General features: G+C 43.4%; 1 protein-coding gene across 2 annotated transcripts in view; it reads right to left on the bottom strand.

Annotated features, from left to right (window-relative positions):
- The window catches only part of SEC14L1 (SEC14 like lipid binding 1), a 41856-nt gene extending 23472 nt beyond the window's left edge, over positions 1 to 18384 (bottom strand). The window contains exons 1-2 of one of the 2 annotated variants that reach the window (XM_027654457.1): positions 18289 to 18384; positions 16076 to 16166 (exon numbers count right to left, since the gene is read on the bottom strand). In XM_027654457.1, the coding sequence (XP_027510258.1) occupies positions 16076 to 16138 (63 nt within the window). In that variant the 5' untranslated portion in view covers positions 16139 to 16166; positions 18289 to 18384. Of the gene's footprint in view, positions 1 to 16075; positions 16167 to 17242; positions 17262 to 18288 lie in introns of those variants that run through there. The other variant, XM_027654458.1, reaches the window with a different exon arrangement.
- Positions 18385 to 18620: the final 236 nt, after the last annotated feature.

Genomic DNA, 18620 nt, shown 5'->3' with positions numbered 1-18620 from the left:
TTAAAAGTGTTCAAATTAGAACTAGAACACAATATACTCTTCCAAAGATTTTCCAGCAAGGCTCACCAATGATGAACCTGCTGGTTATCACAGCAAGATCAACAAACAAAATGTTTGCATAACAACTTATCACTGAACTGGATTAAGTAGCGAGAAAGCACATCAGGAAATGCCTTGTGTGGAAGCCCTTCAAATTAAAAATTATAATTAAAAATTATAATCCTTCACCTGAAAGAGAGCTACTTCAAGGATTTTAAGAATTAAGGCAAAGGCATTTTGCCCCACAGTGGTACAAGTCACTCAGGAACAGGATATATTGTCTTCACCCTCTGTTGTTCCATGGTATGAGATGATATTTGGCCATTTAAGTATTAATGGTGACTATTAAGTGTATCCAAGATAAAATAAATAACCCTTCTGTAAGTCACACTGAAAAAAAAAAATAAATCAATAGGACAAGCCAGCATCAGTAAGACAAACGTTCTGCTTCATTTTAGAAGCTAAAATTTCCTGTTTACTACACAAGTGTAGAAAGTGCTACTGACCTTGGACTTTCTAATTAAATGATCATTAGTGCATTTAGAGTGTCAGTTTACAGCACTGTTCACTTACAGTCTTACAAAGCAAAGCATTCCCAAGTAATTGCCCAAAATGGCACAAATGCTTCTGCTTTGCAGGAATACATTAATTCCTTAAAGTTCATAAACAATGGAGTTGGTCTAAAATTTTCATAAAGGGGGCTATGAAAGTTTTATATAATTATGCATCAAATCCTTGAACTGTAATTACAATCAGTTTTTTAGTCCTTGAAGTTCTATTTTTTGTTTGTTTTTTTTTTTCCCAAGAGACCACACAAAACCACTTTATTATACAAATTACAAGACAAGTGCTAACAAGAATCTACTCTGCACAGTTGCTGTTCACGAATTCTAATTGAAGGCTAATTAATTTCTCCAACAGCAAGCGAAGCAAGCTGGAGAAATGACCTCAGCTGTTCTCCAATGCAGTGATCAGAGCTTTCAGGTAGAGTATCTGGGAAGAAAAGTTGTCAGTGCTTCAAAAACCTACTGCAGCATGACATTCAGATTCCTAAAATGCCATATTTATGGTACTGCACTGAAGTAGTGCTCAAATTTACAGCCCAGGTCTATGTCTCTTAGAGATATAACCTCAACTGAGTCAGGAGAGGCTATCACTGAATCAGTCCTGGCCTTACAGACATTGATGGATCCTGCACAGTCTCCAAGCATTCCCTGTGCTTGGAACACTCACAGCTGTTAAATAACCTGTGCTCTGAGCAGCCCAGACACCTCCAAACACTGAAGGTCACCAGAGAAACCATTCCATTAACACCACCAGGGCTTCACTGGGCCTTGCTGGAGCATGAAGTGCTGCAATGACTTGCTCTTCACAGTATCCTTGTCTCGAGAAAAGCATCTGAAAGCCTTAAGGGGCTTAACAGCCAGTAAATTGAGTTTCTTCAACTTGCCTCTCCTGTGGAAAGGAAATGAAAATTCCTGAGAAATTCTCCAGGAAACCAGGAGCTCAAGAAAACTAAACCAGATCTATAAGCAGAGGTGGACGAGAAACCACTTTTCCCCTGGCATTAACCAAAGCCATTAAATTCTTCCCCCTGATGGCTCCTCTGTCACTCAGGAGTCCTGCATGCAAGAAAAGGTTTTATCAGGTGCACAGAAGAGCATAATCCCTACCCCTCCTTGTCTCCTTTTGATGCTTACACTTGTTTAAAGGGGTTCTCTTGATTTAATCAGGTTTCACTGGAAAGGATTTCAGACCCTACACTGCTACAAATGACCCACCAGACCCTTGCAAATGTCCACACAGAAAGAGGAAGAGAGATTTATTCCAATACATTCAAATTCCCCCCTGGCTTAACTATATAAAGCCTCAGATCTTAACACTTCATATGAAGCAGAGGGCAAGACTGTTCTGCTCATTTTTACCTTTAGCTGTATTAGAAGCCCACAGTACTTTCAAGTTAAGTAAATATCCAGTTAAGTTTCTTGCACATTTCAAATAGACTCTACCTGTTAAAGTTGTCTTATGGACTCACCACTGAATAAACAATACCTATTTGTTCTACCAAATAGGTTAACAGGCCTGTCATACCAAGCAGGCACAGCAATTTGCTGCTCAAATCCTAGAAACACAGCAAGAAACCTCCCATCTCCACATCCATTCTGCAAATTCCTGAAACAAAGTGCCTGAAAACAATGAGGACGTTGCCCACAACCACTACAAAATAACCCAGCATAAAGACTAAACTCAAACTGAATAACTACTTTGTAATCTTGCATGAAGGGCTTTGATTCAGTGAATTAAAAATCTCTGTGGAGCCAGGAAACAGCAGAGAAGTTACTCTTGTGCTTTAGCTCCAGTGAGTTACTCCAGCTGAGACCATTAAAATTTAGAGAATTTTTTGTTGGCCTCTGGCTCCACACAGCACTTACCACTACTCATCCAAAGCATGTGAGGGATGTACATGGGGAAGCAAAACAACCCTTCAGAACAGACTCCCTGTGGCTTCTGACAAGGAGCAAAGCCCTGTTACACATAACAGAGCTTTATCTCTGCAGCTCTGCAGACACAGTCCAGGCTACTTCACACCTATTTAATCTCTTCCAAGTCTTCTGCAGTGCAAAAGGAATAACTTCCTGTTAAATTTCGGGCATAACAATAGTTTATACATATAGACAATCACAAAAAATCATGAAGTGGTATTATAAAGGAAACTGTGTGTTTGATAGCTCCCAGTTAAAGTGCTGCTTTACACAGCACATCACACACCAGCCTGGATTTCTGACAACAGGACCTCTCATGTGTTGAACTGCTGCAAAGCACTTCCAAGTGAATGTAACCACACTAAGACACAAATACTGGCATTTCTGTCCATCTCTGGAGCTCAGGCAGCATTTCCATGGTTACAGTGTTGATCACTACTGGCTCTAAGCACGTTCCAAACCCAGACCAAATGCATAACTTGGAGTTTTAAACAGCCCTAAACCTGGGCCCTGAGTCCCTCTGAGGTGTAATGAACTCAGGCACAGAATCACTGACTCACTCAGGCTGGAAAATACTACTAAGACCACTGAGTCCAACCATTAACCCAGCACTGCCCAGTCCACCCCTGAAAAGTCAGCACCCTGCTCATTACACCCTCCAGGCCACTCCAAAAGCAGTCACTGAAACGGGACAGATCTCTGAGCAATCCCATCACAGCATCAGCACCATAGTCCCAAACTTTGGTACCCATCTTAGTCTGTCTTGCTTGTGCTCAAACTTCTGTCCTTCGAGGCCACCATGCAGGGATCACATCAGGAGCAGTACTGAAATCAAAGTATTCTTATTGCACAAAACATTTCCCCAAACCACGTGGATTTTGGGGTATTATCTTAGCTGTCAATCACAGGGTTTTTTTTCTTTGCAAAAAGCACCTCTGGTAGCTGTTCCAGAGAACATTTTGGAGAAACTCAGGCTAAGAATCAACTAGACAAGACTGAATATTAGTATCACTTCCATTAGCAGGAGTTAGAATTCATTCTTTTCTATTAAAATTTAAAAAGTCATAGAAAAAAGTTATTAAAAGTTATAGAAGACATCAAACCCAGACTCAAGAAGACAGTAGCAATTTCAGGGGGGGAAAAAAGCCTTTCCCTGTAGCAATTAAAAAAGTTCACACACATTTCAGAGTTTTAGTTTACCTTCTCTGTGAAGCAAATGTGAAGTAAATAAGTGCTCATTTTTCAACCAGAATACAGCCAGAAATCAGAAGGATTTCACAGGCAGCTTATTGAAAGGATGCTCCATTTAGACAGCACCTACAGTTAAATATCAGTAAAACTCTCAGCTGACCCTAGGAAGCACTTGATAATATATATATATATATATATATATATTCAGTAAGCATTCTTGACAAGTTTGAGTTATACTAAACAAAGCACAGATTTGCTTAAGACTGCCTGAAACCAAAAGCAAAGTGGGGGATAGAAGAAAAGGTAAAAAGCAGGAGGAAAGTGTTACTGGAGGACTGCAAGGTCTGCAGCAAACTGCATCTGTATTGGAGAATAAATGTATTGGCTGCAGAGCTGGTGAATCTCAGCCTTGGCATCCAGTGTTTTCAAGCATGAATAAAGTTACTCTAATACTTTAATATTTCATTAAAATAATTTAGGCCTTATAAATAAAGCAGGAGATCCAAAACAGGCTATGAAGCAATCTTCTAGGTAAGTGGAATTTTACTGGTAATTCACTGTTGAGTTATGTAACTGTGGTCACCAACCCACCTGAGCAAGCCAAGGGCCTCCTTCCTGCACCAGGAAAAAACAGCCAGGCAGAAACCTCAATTCTCAGGAGGGATGGGACCAGTCAAGCCACCCACACAGGCTCTTTCTACACAGATCAGTACTTTATCCCTCTCAGTGTACCCTTCCTATTCAACATCTGGGAGTTTTTTATGTCAGAAAAGTGGTCACAGAGAAGCTTCACCATCAAAATTACAGGGGCTTATGTTGCATGCAATGAAACAGGAAGGGAACTGGCTCTCAACCAGTTCTTCCACATAAAAATTACATCTTCAATGATTTAATGCAGCTTCTTTCAGATTTCTGGTGGTAAAAGATGCACTGATTCAGCAGGCAGAGCAGTTTGGGGATAAAGGAGCTGACCTGAAGACATGTTTTATCTGTAAAAGGAGGACCTTCAATAACCACAGGCATGCCTCAACGGGACTTTAATTTGAAGAGTGGTTTCTTTAAAACAGATCTGAGTCATCTGTGGTTTGCCTAAAGAAACCTGCACAGGTGGAACTGTGTCACACTTGACACAATTCTTGTCTGGGAGCCTGAATGTCCATCTTCAGACAACACATTAATGGCCAGGGCGGGGTATGAGGAGAAAGTGGACAGCTTGTGTAGGAGTTCTGGAGTTAAAGCTGCTTTGCCTCCCAGGCACTCACAGAGAATCATTAATTCTCTTCCTCCCTTTGGGAAGCCCAGAGAGCCCGAAAGAGCCCAAAGCACAGTGTCACTCCACTAAAGAGTGAGCAAGCCTAACTTCAATTGCAGGCTTTGCACAGTCTTGAGACACAAATCTCTAAAATGAGAAGCTGGAATAGAGAAGTTGGGCAAGTACTACTCCTTCCTCAAAAAAACCAAAAGATTAAGGACAGAAAACCCAACCAATGCAAATAAATAATAAATGCAAATAAAATTAATTTAACCTTCCTTTCCTTTGGAGTAAGCTGGGAAAGCCTGATCACTCAGGTTAGGCTGGCTTATGACTGAGACCAAGATCAAATTGCTGGTTAGAAAGAAAGCAACTTACACTGCTCTGGTCTAGGCTGAAGGTGGAATATCAAGGACAGACTTTGCAGCCCTGCTGCTCCAAGCTGCCCTTCAGTATACACAGACCTTACCTGACCCAGGGGGGGCAACAGCAGTATCAGATGGACCTGCAACTTCACTGTAACTTGTTTATATTAAATGCATTTGCAAAACCACTCTAAGTTCAGAAAAGAAAAAAAAAAAAAGTCTGCCTTGCCCATGTTTCAAGCAGGACAGATGGAAATCAGCCTGGCCCAGAAGCCACAGAGCTCTGAGCACAACACTGTGTTTGACAGAACGTGCCCTGCAATTAGAGTCAACTTCAGGAGTTCCTGTGATAGGAAACTTGGCTTCTGACCCCAACTGCACAGGACACGACTGTTTTGGCTCAAGGTTAAAGTACTGTGGAGAAGAGGCTGACCTCCAAAAGAGCATCACAGCACAGGCTGGCGACAGGCCAGTGACAGCTTAAACGCCTGGAGACTGACATGTGATTGCTGGGGAATGTGAGCTATTCCCAAGCACTTCCTATTTCCCTGCAACACTGGCAATACACAAACCTGTACATAACACAGGAACATATCTTTCTTTAAATTCTTTAAGAGGCACACATAAAAACGACTGTAAACCATAAAGCTTGTCTCACCACTTATTGTAAATAACCATTACTCGTCTTACAGCAGCTGAACAATCACAGCTGTGTTCTGTGCTGCCAACAGGCATCTCAAAGGCACAGGGTGCTGTCACAGTGAAAGCAGAATTTGGTACTTGGCTTCCCCTTCCCTTTTCCAGTTAACAGAACTGCATGTCTGGTTCCTCTGAAGAGGAACCAAAGTTTTACTTTAAAATTCAGCTGCAATCCCACTGTGTCCACTGAGGATCTATTTTTAGAACAGTCAAATAGTCCTTACTGCTCTATTGTACCACGCTTAAGTCTCACTTTTATGAGCCCTATAATTAGTATTCGTCACTTGTTTGGTCTTAGAATCAGAGACACTTTCAATAAGAAGGTCTGTTAAAACATGTTTAACATCTGGAATATGTTAGGCTATTTTAAATAAAATTATTACTGTGCAGACAAAATTTAATTTAGGAGTGGAGGAGGAAAGGATGACTACAGCACTGCTAGAGCATGGGCTCAGAATTCCTCATTAAACCAGTGTCTGTAAAGACTTGTACTACCACAAAAAACAAAGTCTCCTGATCTCCAGTCAGATCCCCCCCCTCCCCATGAAGGTTCAGTGAAACAGGTTTGACTTCATTGCCTCAGACTTCATTTGGCCCAGAGGCAGTTGGCCTCTAAGCCCTGCACTGGTGATTTCACTCTTCCAAGACCATAATCAGTACATTGAGCTTTGCCAAAAGGACGTAATTCAAGATAAACAGCACGGCTCAATTAATGTAAAGGTCTCAGTTTGGCTTTTGGACCAGCAAGATATTACCTTCCAGACAGAAAGCTCTATTAAGCAAACCAATTAAATTTTTTTTAAGTACACCAATTAAATCTTGACCATTCAGTAATGTCAATGGAATGCCATCAAAATCCAGCATGACAGGGTTTGGAGCCCACAGGCTATTTAGCTCTTAAGCTGGGAAGTTAAGTGGAACAAAAAAAATTTCTTTACTTTATATCCATGTCTGATATATCAGAGACCCTCAGAAAGGTTAAAAACTGATGGTAGAAGATCAACAGTACAAAGCAGGGGTACCTTACATGAAGTCATAAACTACTGAACAGACTCAACACCATGAAAATGAGTATTTAAAAACTGAGGGAGATACCTGACATATCCACCAGGGCAGGCAGCACAGAGAACTGAGTTTGGTTTTACTGCCTCTTCCAACACAAGAAGAAGGAGGGAGGTTGAGCCAGAGCCAGGCTCTAGAGAAGGGATCTATCACTTGACAGAGCATGTCATGGAGCACTGGGTGTCAGGGTGACGTGACAGAGCTCACTTGGCTCCAGAAAGGAATTGGGAGGCACAAGAAATCCAGCACATGCAATGTTATTACAGACAAAGGCACACTCTGGACCAGAAGGGCTGTCAAGACACATTGCTGGAGGATGAGAGAGTATCCTAAGAGAGTGTTACCATATGTTTATCTCACTCTTATCCTCTCCCCTAGAGGCAGATACAGCCCTTGGCCTCTGCCAGAAAGGCAGCACTCCAGTGAGAGAGGCCTTATGGGGCAATTCAGTTCCGTGGTCCCTGCTAAGAGACAAACACAATCCCCTTCCCCATGACCAAATACATCTTTCAGGTCTCAATAACCAGGTAGTACCACGGGCAGGGGAAGGTTGCACAGCTTCTGCACCCCTGGATCTGCTCCCCAACAAAATACAGACAAAGATATCACCTCCCTTCAAACATAAGCCAGTTGAAAAAGAACAGTCTAGAGTTATTTAATTCTTTTCTAAAAAGCTATTAAAATCATAGATTAGAGACAATCAATTCTTTGTTCTTTACCCTCCTTTACAGCAAAGAAAGGCAAACAAAAGCATGAATCAGTTCAGCCAACACGGAACAAACAAGTTCAAGAGAAATTGCTTTAAATCCTGTTCATTACAACATCAGTGGCTGCACCACACAGACCATGAAACACTTCAATAGAAATAAGTAATTTCTGAGAGCCATAAATTCAGTAATGAAGAATTTATCTACAAGCCAATGAACTGCACAGCAAAGACAGTTTTGCAAATCACGTAGTACAATTTACACACTGAATGAAACAGTCAGGAAAAAATACATCCTCTGGAAGAGGTTCTGCTGACTGATGTTCCTGAGCTGGACTGAGTGTCCCTGGCATTCCCATTTTACACTGAATGAAGAGACACAAAGCACTCCAGAAAGGAAGTGCTCTCATCAGGAAACCCTTCCCTTCTGCCGTGCCATGAACAACTAGAAATGGCACGTCCTGACCATCACCAGGGAAATATTCATTTTCACAGAATGAGATCTGTGATTACCAAAGCAATATGATCCAATATTACAGCGGCAGCAGGCGAGGCAGAAAGTTATCAGAGAGGCTGAAATGTTGAGGTTTGCAATGCAGCTTTCAACTGCTACACAAACTGAGCTGTGTATCTTTCCAAAGGCAAGTTTTGAGAATATAAATAATGTCAGAATGAAAAACTGTTGTTATTATCCCACATGCAATCCATAACCTTATGGATTTTTATATTAGGTTCACAAATCTGACCATGACAAAGCCTTGAAACGCTACTTTAAGAGAGCACAGGCATATATAATTAAGAATTAAAACAGTGTAAATAAAAATTCATTTTTAATACAAAAGGGTAGCTTCCCTCCCACGATCCCTCTGTGGTCACCAGAGTTAAAACTGGTAGGTTCCAACAGCCCTGTGATATTTTCATTTTCAAATTTGCTGATATATAGAACCCAAACCTTATTATCATAAACTAAAACCCAAGAGGAATCCAAGATAGAGAATGCTCAAATATGAAGTTTTATATGTGAACACAAAGCAAAAGAGCCTGTCTGCTCCCACGTGGCCCTGCTGGAACCTACAAAATGTAAATTTTTAATTTTCATTTTTCTAAGGTGAGGACAGATGCCCCTCCATGCCAAAGGAACTCTCAGAACCCACAACTCCGAGCCATTAAGCACAATTTGCAAGTACTTTGCACTGCTAAATAATACCTGAAGACTGCTGAATCAGGTTTCTAATGGCCCCTTCACTTACTGTTAGAGCAGCCCACTTCTGCATTTTTCAGACTGCAGATCCCTAATTATTTCCCCATGGAATCAAGGGCTCCCACAGTGCAACGTGTCCTGACAAATGCCCTGCTGACTCGCTCTTTCTCGGGGCCAGCTGCCATGGGCTCACCCACAGCACGGGGGGAATGAGCACCTGCTCCCACAGGGCTGCTCAGCAATGGGGCCCACAAGGTTTATTTATCTTCCTTTCCTCCAGGACAGCTTTTGACCAGCCTGTCCCCCTAACTGATGAACCTGTCTTTGCAAGAAAGCAAAGAGCAGCAACCTGGAACACCAGCTGAGCTATAATGGCAAACCACATAGTTAGTGATGTTTCTCTGACCCTTAGGACAGAGAGCCCGTGAACCACAGGCTGAAAACCTCTGTGGACCGGGCTGAAATCAGCACTGCTTGGGCAAAGCAATGCAGAGGAAAGCCAAGAACTCCAGAGAAATTCTGATGGCTCACTGCTCCCTTGTCTTTTGGCAGCGCTGCCCCACGCTGCAGTGGAACCCAGATAATGCCAGATGGTTCTTCCAACACAAGATTCCCAACCACGTTGCCACCAGATCTTCCACCAGTGCAGGTCCTTGGCATGGCTCTGACCTCAACCACCACTGAAACCAGCTACAGATTGACTGTGAGAAGGCCAAATTATTAAATTACCTGTAACAGGCCTAACTTAACATTTTACATGAGCTGCTAACCTGACCTGTCTTAACTATATCACAAAAGTGAGATAAAAAGTTAATAACTCAGCTTAACAGCCTAGTTCTCAATTTAGAATACATACAGGCTAATTTTAAACTACATGAAAAATTGGAAGACAAATTCACTTGGGAGAAAAGAAAATAGACCATTTAAGACTAACCTGTAATTAATTTCAACTTGAGCTAATTAACAGATTTCCTTGCATATTCTCAGAAGATTCATTCTACATTCAGAATGCAGCAGTTTAAAGATTACCCTGCCAGCCTTCCCCCCAGAAACACACTGAATCCAAACTGTGTGCAAAGCAAGAGTAATCCTGGTTACAATGAACACTCCCTCAATTCTGCATTCCAAACTCTGGATTCTGACTGAAGGTGGTTTATGGGAAGTGCTCAGGGGTGGCCTCCAGTCCCTCAGGATCTCCTTCCACTCCCTTTTTCGTGAAGTGCTTGTTTCCCAAAAGCCCAGCAGTTGAGACATTCCCTGTGTAAGAGCTCCACAGAGCAGGCAGCACAGCCTGTCCCCGCTGGAGGTGCCCAGAGCTGGCCGTGCCACATGAAAACACCTCATTCTGAGCTCTAGGCCACCCCTGGCTTCTCACTGAATATGGTTTTCTTAATTAACACTGAAAAAATAACCATCTCTCTTTCCCACAGGGTTTTGAAGGCTTTTACACGAGCTTCTTAAAGGCCAACCACCTGTTAGACCATGGGCACGAAGTTACACCTTTTCCAGATCATAACTGTAGTACCATGAGTGCCCAGGACCCTCCAGAATGTGAAACCACTTCTTTCCTGCCACACTCCCACCTGTTTAAGAGTTTTAACTCAAAGGAAACATCACCTGGCTGATCAGCAGCAGCACTTCACACCAGAGCTAAAACACCTGCAAAGGGTGAAAAGCTTGGAGTGCTTTCAGCAACAAGAAGTGTTTTGATACACATTTCTCTTCTACTGACACCTTTCAGAGCGTGACAGTAGTGATGGTTTAGCTTTTAAAGTGTAAAAGACTTGTAAAAAACTGACTAAAAGGGTTTGGGGAACAAGAGAACTGCAGCTGTCAGCCACGGTCAGGTCATGTGTTTGCCCAGAAAGAAAAAACAAACAAAAAAAACCAAAACAGGAAACAGCCAGCCATGGAAATATCTAAGCAAGCCATGAAATAACACGTGAAGGGCACAGTTAGCAGGCTGCTAAGTCAATATTTTTCCCCAGTGCTCAAGTGAACTCTTACATTTGTTTGTTATCCACAGCTCAACCCAAACAAGTGGCCAAAGAGTCATTTGTTCTTCACAATGTGTGCCCACACGGGAGAGCACCAACCACACAAACCAGCAGCGAAACTGCAGGTACTTCATATAAAAATCAGAAATTCCACACAAGGCTCTGCTCCACTGCAGTTTTACCAACACATTTCCAATAGCAAAGAAGCCTGAGTTTTCAACAAAGGCAGGAAGCAAAGTGGACGAGAGTCTGGGAGTTCCACAACAGAAGGGAAAACAGCCGAGCAGTTCTGGGAGTGGACCCTGGCTGTTCCCTTCCCTGGGGTTTAAGCACCCAAGACAAATCCTATATATCCTTCTCCATACATTTAAAGCCTACTTTGGAGAAGAGCTTCTGTTTTCTCACCAGCCTTTCTTCACATGATGTGTGGAATGCATTTTTTCCAGGAAAAAGAAAACGGAGGGAATAAAAATTGCAAGGATCTATGTGCAGGTGGGGCACTTGAAGCAGTTTGGGGGGGGGGTAGTGGTTTGAACCTTGTTTTCCCCCCTCCAGGAAGGCCTAGAGTGAAACCATCACAGGGGGTTAAATTACTTTTTAAAGTAATAACTTTTATAATGACAATATAATGTACTGCCTGATCAGGAAGCTCATTACAATCTAGATCAAGGGATTATACTTTGATTTGTCAATCTGAAAAAATAGATAATTTTTTTTCTAATCTACTCTATTGCTGAAGTGTACTTATCCCATCTACAGTCTTATTACTCACCTGTAATTTAGGGATACTTTAATTCATGAGCTAGACCTTAAAAACTGCTTTTTCAGATCTATAAAAACAAAGAAAGCTAGGCAGCCTGTTGTCCAAAAGCAGCAAATTTGAACCATTAAAATATGAAAGGCACTACACATTATACTTAGTAGGAAAGATTCATGCTTGAGATACTTTAGATGTTCCATCAGAACAAAGGAAAAATGTTGAGATGGATTTTTTTATTCACATTTATTTCTGAAACTAAGTAATTTGTGGCTGTATATAGGTCTTTTTCTAAATGGGCTGAAGAGCAATAAATTTTTCACAGAGCTTCCAGAAATTGAAAAAAAAAAAAAAAAAATCCCTCTGGTCAATGGTTCGATTCAATGTGTGTTTTTTCCAAAATCTTATTTATTTTCCATTTGCATTCCACCCTTGGAATGCCATTGCAGCTGATTATTCATTATTTAAATTTACTTTGGAAATTAAACTCAAGGGGAATTATCTAAAGTATGTCAGACTGAAAATGAGCTGCGAATCTCCAAAGTTAATTTTAGCCTCGTGTGGTAAGGAAGATTCAAGTTCTTAACTGCCTTTTAATATTAAGAACTACTTATTCAGCAAAGTCCCTGTATTACTTTCAATGTAAATCTCTTTAAGCTAATATAAAAAAAAAATTGAATCTGTCATCTTTAGAAGTTTTATAAAAGCAGCTTCTCAGTTTTTCTCCAGCATATTTAACCTTGGTAACTTGACAAGTGAGTCTAAGTAAACAGCCATTTTTCCACATTTCAGCTGCTTCCAGCATTACGTAAACTCCAGCAGGAACAGGAGGAAAAGCCAGGCGAGATTCTATTCAGTCTGATGAACAGCTGTGCAAGCTGTTGGTCTGGGTGCTTTTTAAAAATATATATATATATATATATATATATATATATACACTAACACACAGTTAGTTATGACAGATACGCCACAGAACAGCCAAAAATCATCATGTCAGCTTTGGAAAATATTTGGTGAAATCATCGTGCCTGTGTTAGGTGTGTCAGACTAAAACATGGTAATTTCTGGCCTGTGATTCTACAGTCTTTTCAAGTTCAGAACACAGTTTCCTTACAAGATTGGCATCTTAGATGTTATCTGGAACCACACAATTTGCCAGTATAAGGAAATCTCCACGGGGAGTAGCTCCTACTAGATTTTACACAGCTGGCCCTTAATGATGAAGGCAGGCAAGGAGCTTTCAGGAGTGGATCTCCTGACCCCTACCAACCACAGCACCTCCCCAACACCCTCCCAGACCTGGGAGAGAAGGAGTTGTGCCTTGAAGGACATTGCCATAGAGATATATTAGGGTTCAACAGATGAGCTTTGGATTTCAGTGGAGGAGCGTTAACAGAGGGACTTATTTTCAACATCAATTGCACTTAGGAAAAGAATTTTGACTGTGTCTATTTTAAAAGTCTTTATGTCATAATTGTCTGCAAAGCACTTGTCTTGTCAATCTTGGCTTAGATCAAAGTGGAATTAAATTCAGTTTTTTGTCTTAATATAGAGCTGCACTCACACTTCACAGAGAGAACAAAGTTCTCTCAAAACACACTAGAGCTGCCTGAATGGAATGCTGATTGTGCTCCATTCTCCCTCAAGTACCTCTTGAAAACCCAGGAAAGGAAAAGTGGGCAAATAGGAATTTTGTAGTCTAAATGACCCACTCTGCAAGTGGCATTCACTTGGTTGCTGGCAGAAAAGAAGAATTTAATGCTGATTTCTCTATCTGAAGGTTAAATATTAGTTTGACTTAATGAGTTCCACTTTGTAACTGGAACACGTATCCTCCAGGAAATCTTTACAGTGAAGATCACATCACTTCACTGACACTCTACAGAGTGAATGACCTCTTTGGTTCCACAGAAAACCCAGAAAAAGGAGGACAATTTGCCAAATAACATTTTTAAAAGTACTCAGCACCTTGAGACGAAGATGAGATCCCACACAACAAGACCCAGGCTAGAAACAGTGATAACTCAGCACACAAAACCCTGCTGCCACATTCACCAAACAAAGGTTTCTCCAACAGGCTTTTTACTGGTGACAGGTGAGTATCTCTGGTGTGTGGGTTTAAACCTCTGTTTGAGGACACGTTCTTCTCTCAAAGGCTGGGTGCAAATAAAAGAGAGGGGAAGAGAAGAATCAAATAAAACATGTTGTTAAGTCATTGCTGGGTGCTTTAAATTCAAGCTTGGTATATGCCAGGCCACGTGCCTCCTTTCAGAAGAGCTGGTGGCACTGTTAAAACAACATTATAGCACTTTTTTGTTGAGAATATGCAATGTAGTGCTTCCACTTTAGTGAGAACAAAATTCAACACGAATATTCCTTCCAGAAATACTTCATCAACTTATGCAACCACTATTCCACCAAGGGAAGACAGTAACAAAACAGTACCAAAGAATCAAGCTATGATATACTGTTCATACTCCTTACAGAATTTGGCTCATGGAGGCACTCCTCTACTCCCTCCACAAAATGCATGGACAGTTTTGATGGATCACCTCCAGGAATTTTACGAGTTTTAAAGATCAGAAGCGACATGGCAGGAGGAGGATGTTCATCCAGTGCTCACATTCTGGACAAGTTCAAGTGATAACTCACTGCCCTGACACAGACTAAATAAATCATGTGTATTATCGCTCATCCAGTCCCAGAAAGGATCTTGTTCAGCTGTTTCTTTTTATAAACATTCTTCTCCTCTTAGTTCACTTTTAATTTTTCAACTGCTGTCTTATCCTAATTGCATACGTAGCACAGCCTCTTTCTCTCTAAAGAAAAGACCTAATATGTGTTAAAGATTATTTTTCAAATATTACCCCCAAGACACAGAACAGTTTGAGAACTCACAGTTCATATTAATAGTCAGAAGTGTTTCTAATTACACCCAATAAAGAGTTGGGAAAAATCCTGATATCAGCACTTTGACTTAAAATATCTTTGAAGAAATAACTCAAGGGAAGAATTTTTTGCCTTCAGTTCGACAGTGAGGTGAAGATTTATCAGTCCAGCAAACAGCCAGAGAATTTTGTCCAAGAAACTCATTTTGGCTGATTGATCTAAGAGCCAGCAGAACTCCACTGAAGGCTGAAGTTACATACACCATCAAATTTAAATTAGAAACCACCTGAAGCCCAGTTGTCAGCGTAATAAGGTCCTAAAAGACCTTAAACATATCACAGTCTGATTCTTCTGTGCTCAGGAAAATAACCACTCTCTGCCTTGAAGTGTTTGCAAGAGCAAGACCTACATGTGTAATACTGGAGGCAGCTTTAGGAATAAGATAAAAAGAAATGGAAGTATTCCCTGTAGAGTGACCTAATCCTTTTTTTTGCCCCGAGACTGCAAAGGATCACTTCTGCAAGGAACTCTGCACTCCAAACCATGTGATCTATCCAAATATTTACACTATGAGCACTTTTAAAACTCTCCTCTGAGACCATTAGACGTAGTATTTTCAGCAAGTGAAACAGAACAATTATTATTTAGGTTATGATTTAGTTTTAACTGTTTTTATCAGGGAAAAGCTCCTTAACTGCTCTTTGTAACTAATGAGAGCCCCAGAGCTGAACAGACTTTAAAATGTCAAATACCTACTTCCTTTCTGAGTTTTGTTTTTTTTTTTATTTTAAAAAAGAGGGAGGGAGAAGGGGAGAGGGAGAAAGAAGAGGGAACTTAATTAGGATTTCTTTTTTTTTTTTAAATCACTATTGTAACATTATCACACAAATTAGCAACTATGCACCCAAAAGGCTTTTTGTTCATCTCTCTGACCTCCCTAGAAGCTTTTTTCTTTCCATCCCTGAAAGTATCACCAGTGTCCTTTCTCTTTTTTCACTCAGGCTTATCCTTGCTTTCATGGCTTTCTTTGTGCCTTTGAGCCCTGTAAACTCTACCCTGATGAAGACACAACCACAACAATCTTTTAATCAATGTACATGACATTTTTTCCCATTCTAGAAGAGTTTGCTCCCAGTACTCAACTGGGCAGCATACTTCGAGCCTACTTTTGCTCTAACTTTCAAATACATCTGTAAATTATCATCTGCAAATTTCATCTGAAAGTTACATCTAAAATTCAGGAAAATCAGAGAACATTATCTAAAAAAAAAACCACTCTGGGCAGAGAAGCAGCCATTGAAACACATACACCTCATATTTTCCATATTGTTCCAGCTTTGTATGTTCTACAGCATCTACAAAACACAGCCCAGTAAGTACTAAGCAACAGAAGGGACTGCCAAGAAGAAAATTACAGCAAAAATTAATACTTACAGCCATAATTAACTCAAAAGGGTGTTTATACACCCGTACGGGGGACTGGTACTTCTGCACCATTGCTGCAGTTGGTGAGAGTAACTCAAACCTGAAAAAGAAATTTTTAAAACCATCTGTCAAACGTAGGAAGCCATTTTCAATTTCCTCATACAATTATTCCGTGCGTGGTACCCCACAAGCAATTCCACAGGAAACCCTTCACAATTCCTTGACAGCTTCTTTTAAGACCCAAGGGGGCCTTGAAAAGCTATAAATATATATATTTGTCAGAAATGACTTATCATTTCTTCCAAACACGACATAAAATTAGCACATTTTCAGGCCACTTTTAGTAACAAATCTTTAACGTGGTTTATGACTCTTTGGCAGATGGGTGAGACTTCCTGTGCTGCTGAGAACCAAACACTGCCACATCCCAGCGACAGGCACAGGAGCATTTCCCAGTCCCCCAGCACTGCATGTGGGCTGCCCTGCTCAGAGCTCATGCCCAACTGGGACTGGGTTTTTTTAAATAAATAAATAAATAAATAAGCACAGAAAACACAAAAAGAGGTTAAGAAATAAATGTTAAAAATTCTTGTTTTCAGAAAGAGAGAAAAAAACCGGATCACTACAGCACAGCGATACAAAGCTATATTGGTGATTGTTGCTATAATCGCCAAAAACAATTAATTAAAACTTCTGAGAGAGAAACTTAAGAGAGAGAGCTGGGGAAAAAAACCAAATTGGACGAAACTGCAAAAATTCCACTATACGGCCATAAAAAATGTCACTGGCAACACAGCGAGGAGTTATTCCAAAGGCTTCGTGTGTGCTTTCCCCGGCTTGACCCGAACTCTCTCGACTGCAATTACGTTTATTGAAAAATCCTGGCAGCAGCACTGGCAGATGAGCCGCGGGCTGCGAGCCAGCGTCATTTTGGAGAGAAACGGGTTTGTTAGAGTAAGTTCGCTTTACTTTTCCGTCCTTAAGGCGCTCTCACGTTCCTGCAGCGCCGCGGGAGCGACACCGGCCCCGGAGCGGGGCTCGGCGGCTCCTCGGACACGGCAGGAGCCAACAAACAACCCCCAGAGCCGCGGGGAAGTTCTCCGACATCCCATTCCAGAGCGGAATTTACCCATGACTACCCTGCATTTCACAAAAAAAAAAAACAAAAAAAACCACCTGAATCAGCACAAACAGCCGCAAGCCCTCCGTAATCCTCGTACCAAAAAAGAGTTACACAACAAAGTCCGTCCGTGTTTCCTCCCGCCGCGGCGCAGCCGGGACACCCCGCGAAGGGATGGGGGGACACCTCTGAGAGAGCCGCGGTGTCCCGGGGGGATACGGGACACGCCGGGACGGGATGGAGGGGACATCTGTGACAGCCCCGCGCTGCTCCGGAGGGATGCGGGACACGCCGGGAAGCGATGGGGGGACACCTGTGACAGCCCCGTGGTGTCCCGGGGGGATACGGGACACCCCAGGAAGGGAGGGAGGGGACATCTGTGACAGCCCCGCGCTGCTCCAGGGGGACAGGAGGGATGCGGGACACGCCGCGAGGGGATGGGAAGGGAGGGGGGGGGACACCTGTGACAGCCCCGCGGTGTCCCAGAGAATGAGGAACACCCTGGGAAGGGACAGGAAGGGATGAGAGGGACACCTGTGACAGCCCCGCGTCGTCCCCGAGGGATGCGGCGGATGCGGGACACGGCAGGAGGGGACAGGAAAGGATGAGGGGGGACACCAGTGACATGCCCCGCGGGATGCGGGACACCCCGAGAGGGGACAGGAGAGGGATTGGGGTGGGGGGAAGCACCTGTGACAGCCCCTGCGGGATCCAGGACACTCCGGGAGGGGACAGGACGGGATGGGGGGACACCTGTGACATCCCCGCGCTGTCCCGGGGGGATCCGTCCCAGGGCCCGGGAGCGCAGCGGCCGCGGCGGCGCCGCCGTGACCCGCCCGAGGACCGCGACCCCCCGCCCCACCACCACCACCATCATCACCATCACCACCATCACCATCCCCACCGCGACCACCACCACCACCACCCGCCGCCCGCCACGGGCAGCGCCGGCCGCTCCCGGGGGCTCGCCGCGGGCAGCGCTGAGAGGAGCCGGCAGGCAGCGGGGCGGACAATGGGAAACTTGCCGCGGGGGCGCGGCGGGGCTGAGGGGAGGGCAGGGCAGGGCAGGGTGGGCGCTGGGCAGGCTCCGCGCCGCGCTTACCGCTCGCTCGGTCCGGCCGCGCTGTCCCCTCATGCCGCCGGGGCGGGAGCGCCGGGGGGGGGCGCGGGATCCGCCGCCCGTCGTTCGCGGTGCCGGGCGGGGGCGGCCCGCGCGCCTGCGCGCTGCCGGGAGGCGGGGGGGGGGCTGGGGCGGGAGTGGCGGCGCGCATGCGCGGCGCTGCCCCGAGAGCGTGAGGGGATAGCCGGCTGTGGAGTCGTGGAGTGGTTCGGCGGTGAAAGGGGTTTAAAACTCACCCTGTTCCAGCAGGGTCGCCTTCCGCTAAACCAGGTTGCTCCATGCCCCCTCCAGCCTGGCCTTGAGCGCTTCCGGGG

This window comes from Corapipo altera, unplaced genomic scaffold, assembly GCF_003945725.1.
Source record: "Corapipo altera isolate COAL_440 unplaced genomic scaffold, ASM394572v1 343, whole genome shotgun sequence".
NCBI lineage: Eukaryota > Metazoa > Chordata > Aves > Passeriformes > Pipridae > Corapipo > Corapipo altera.
Note: the sequence above shows the minus strand (reverse complement) of the source record. Positions and strands in the feature narration are given on the sequence as shown.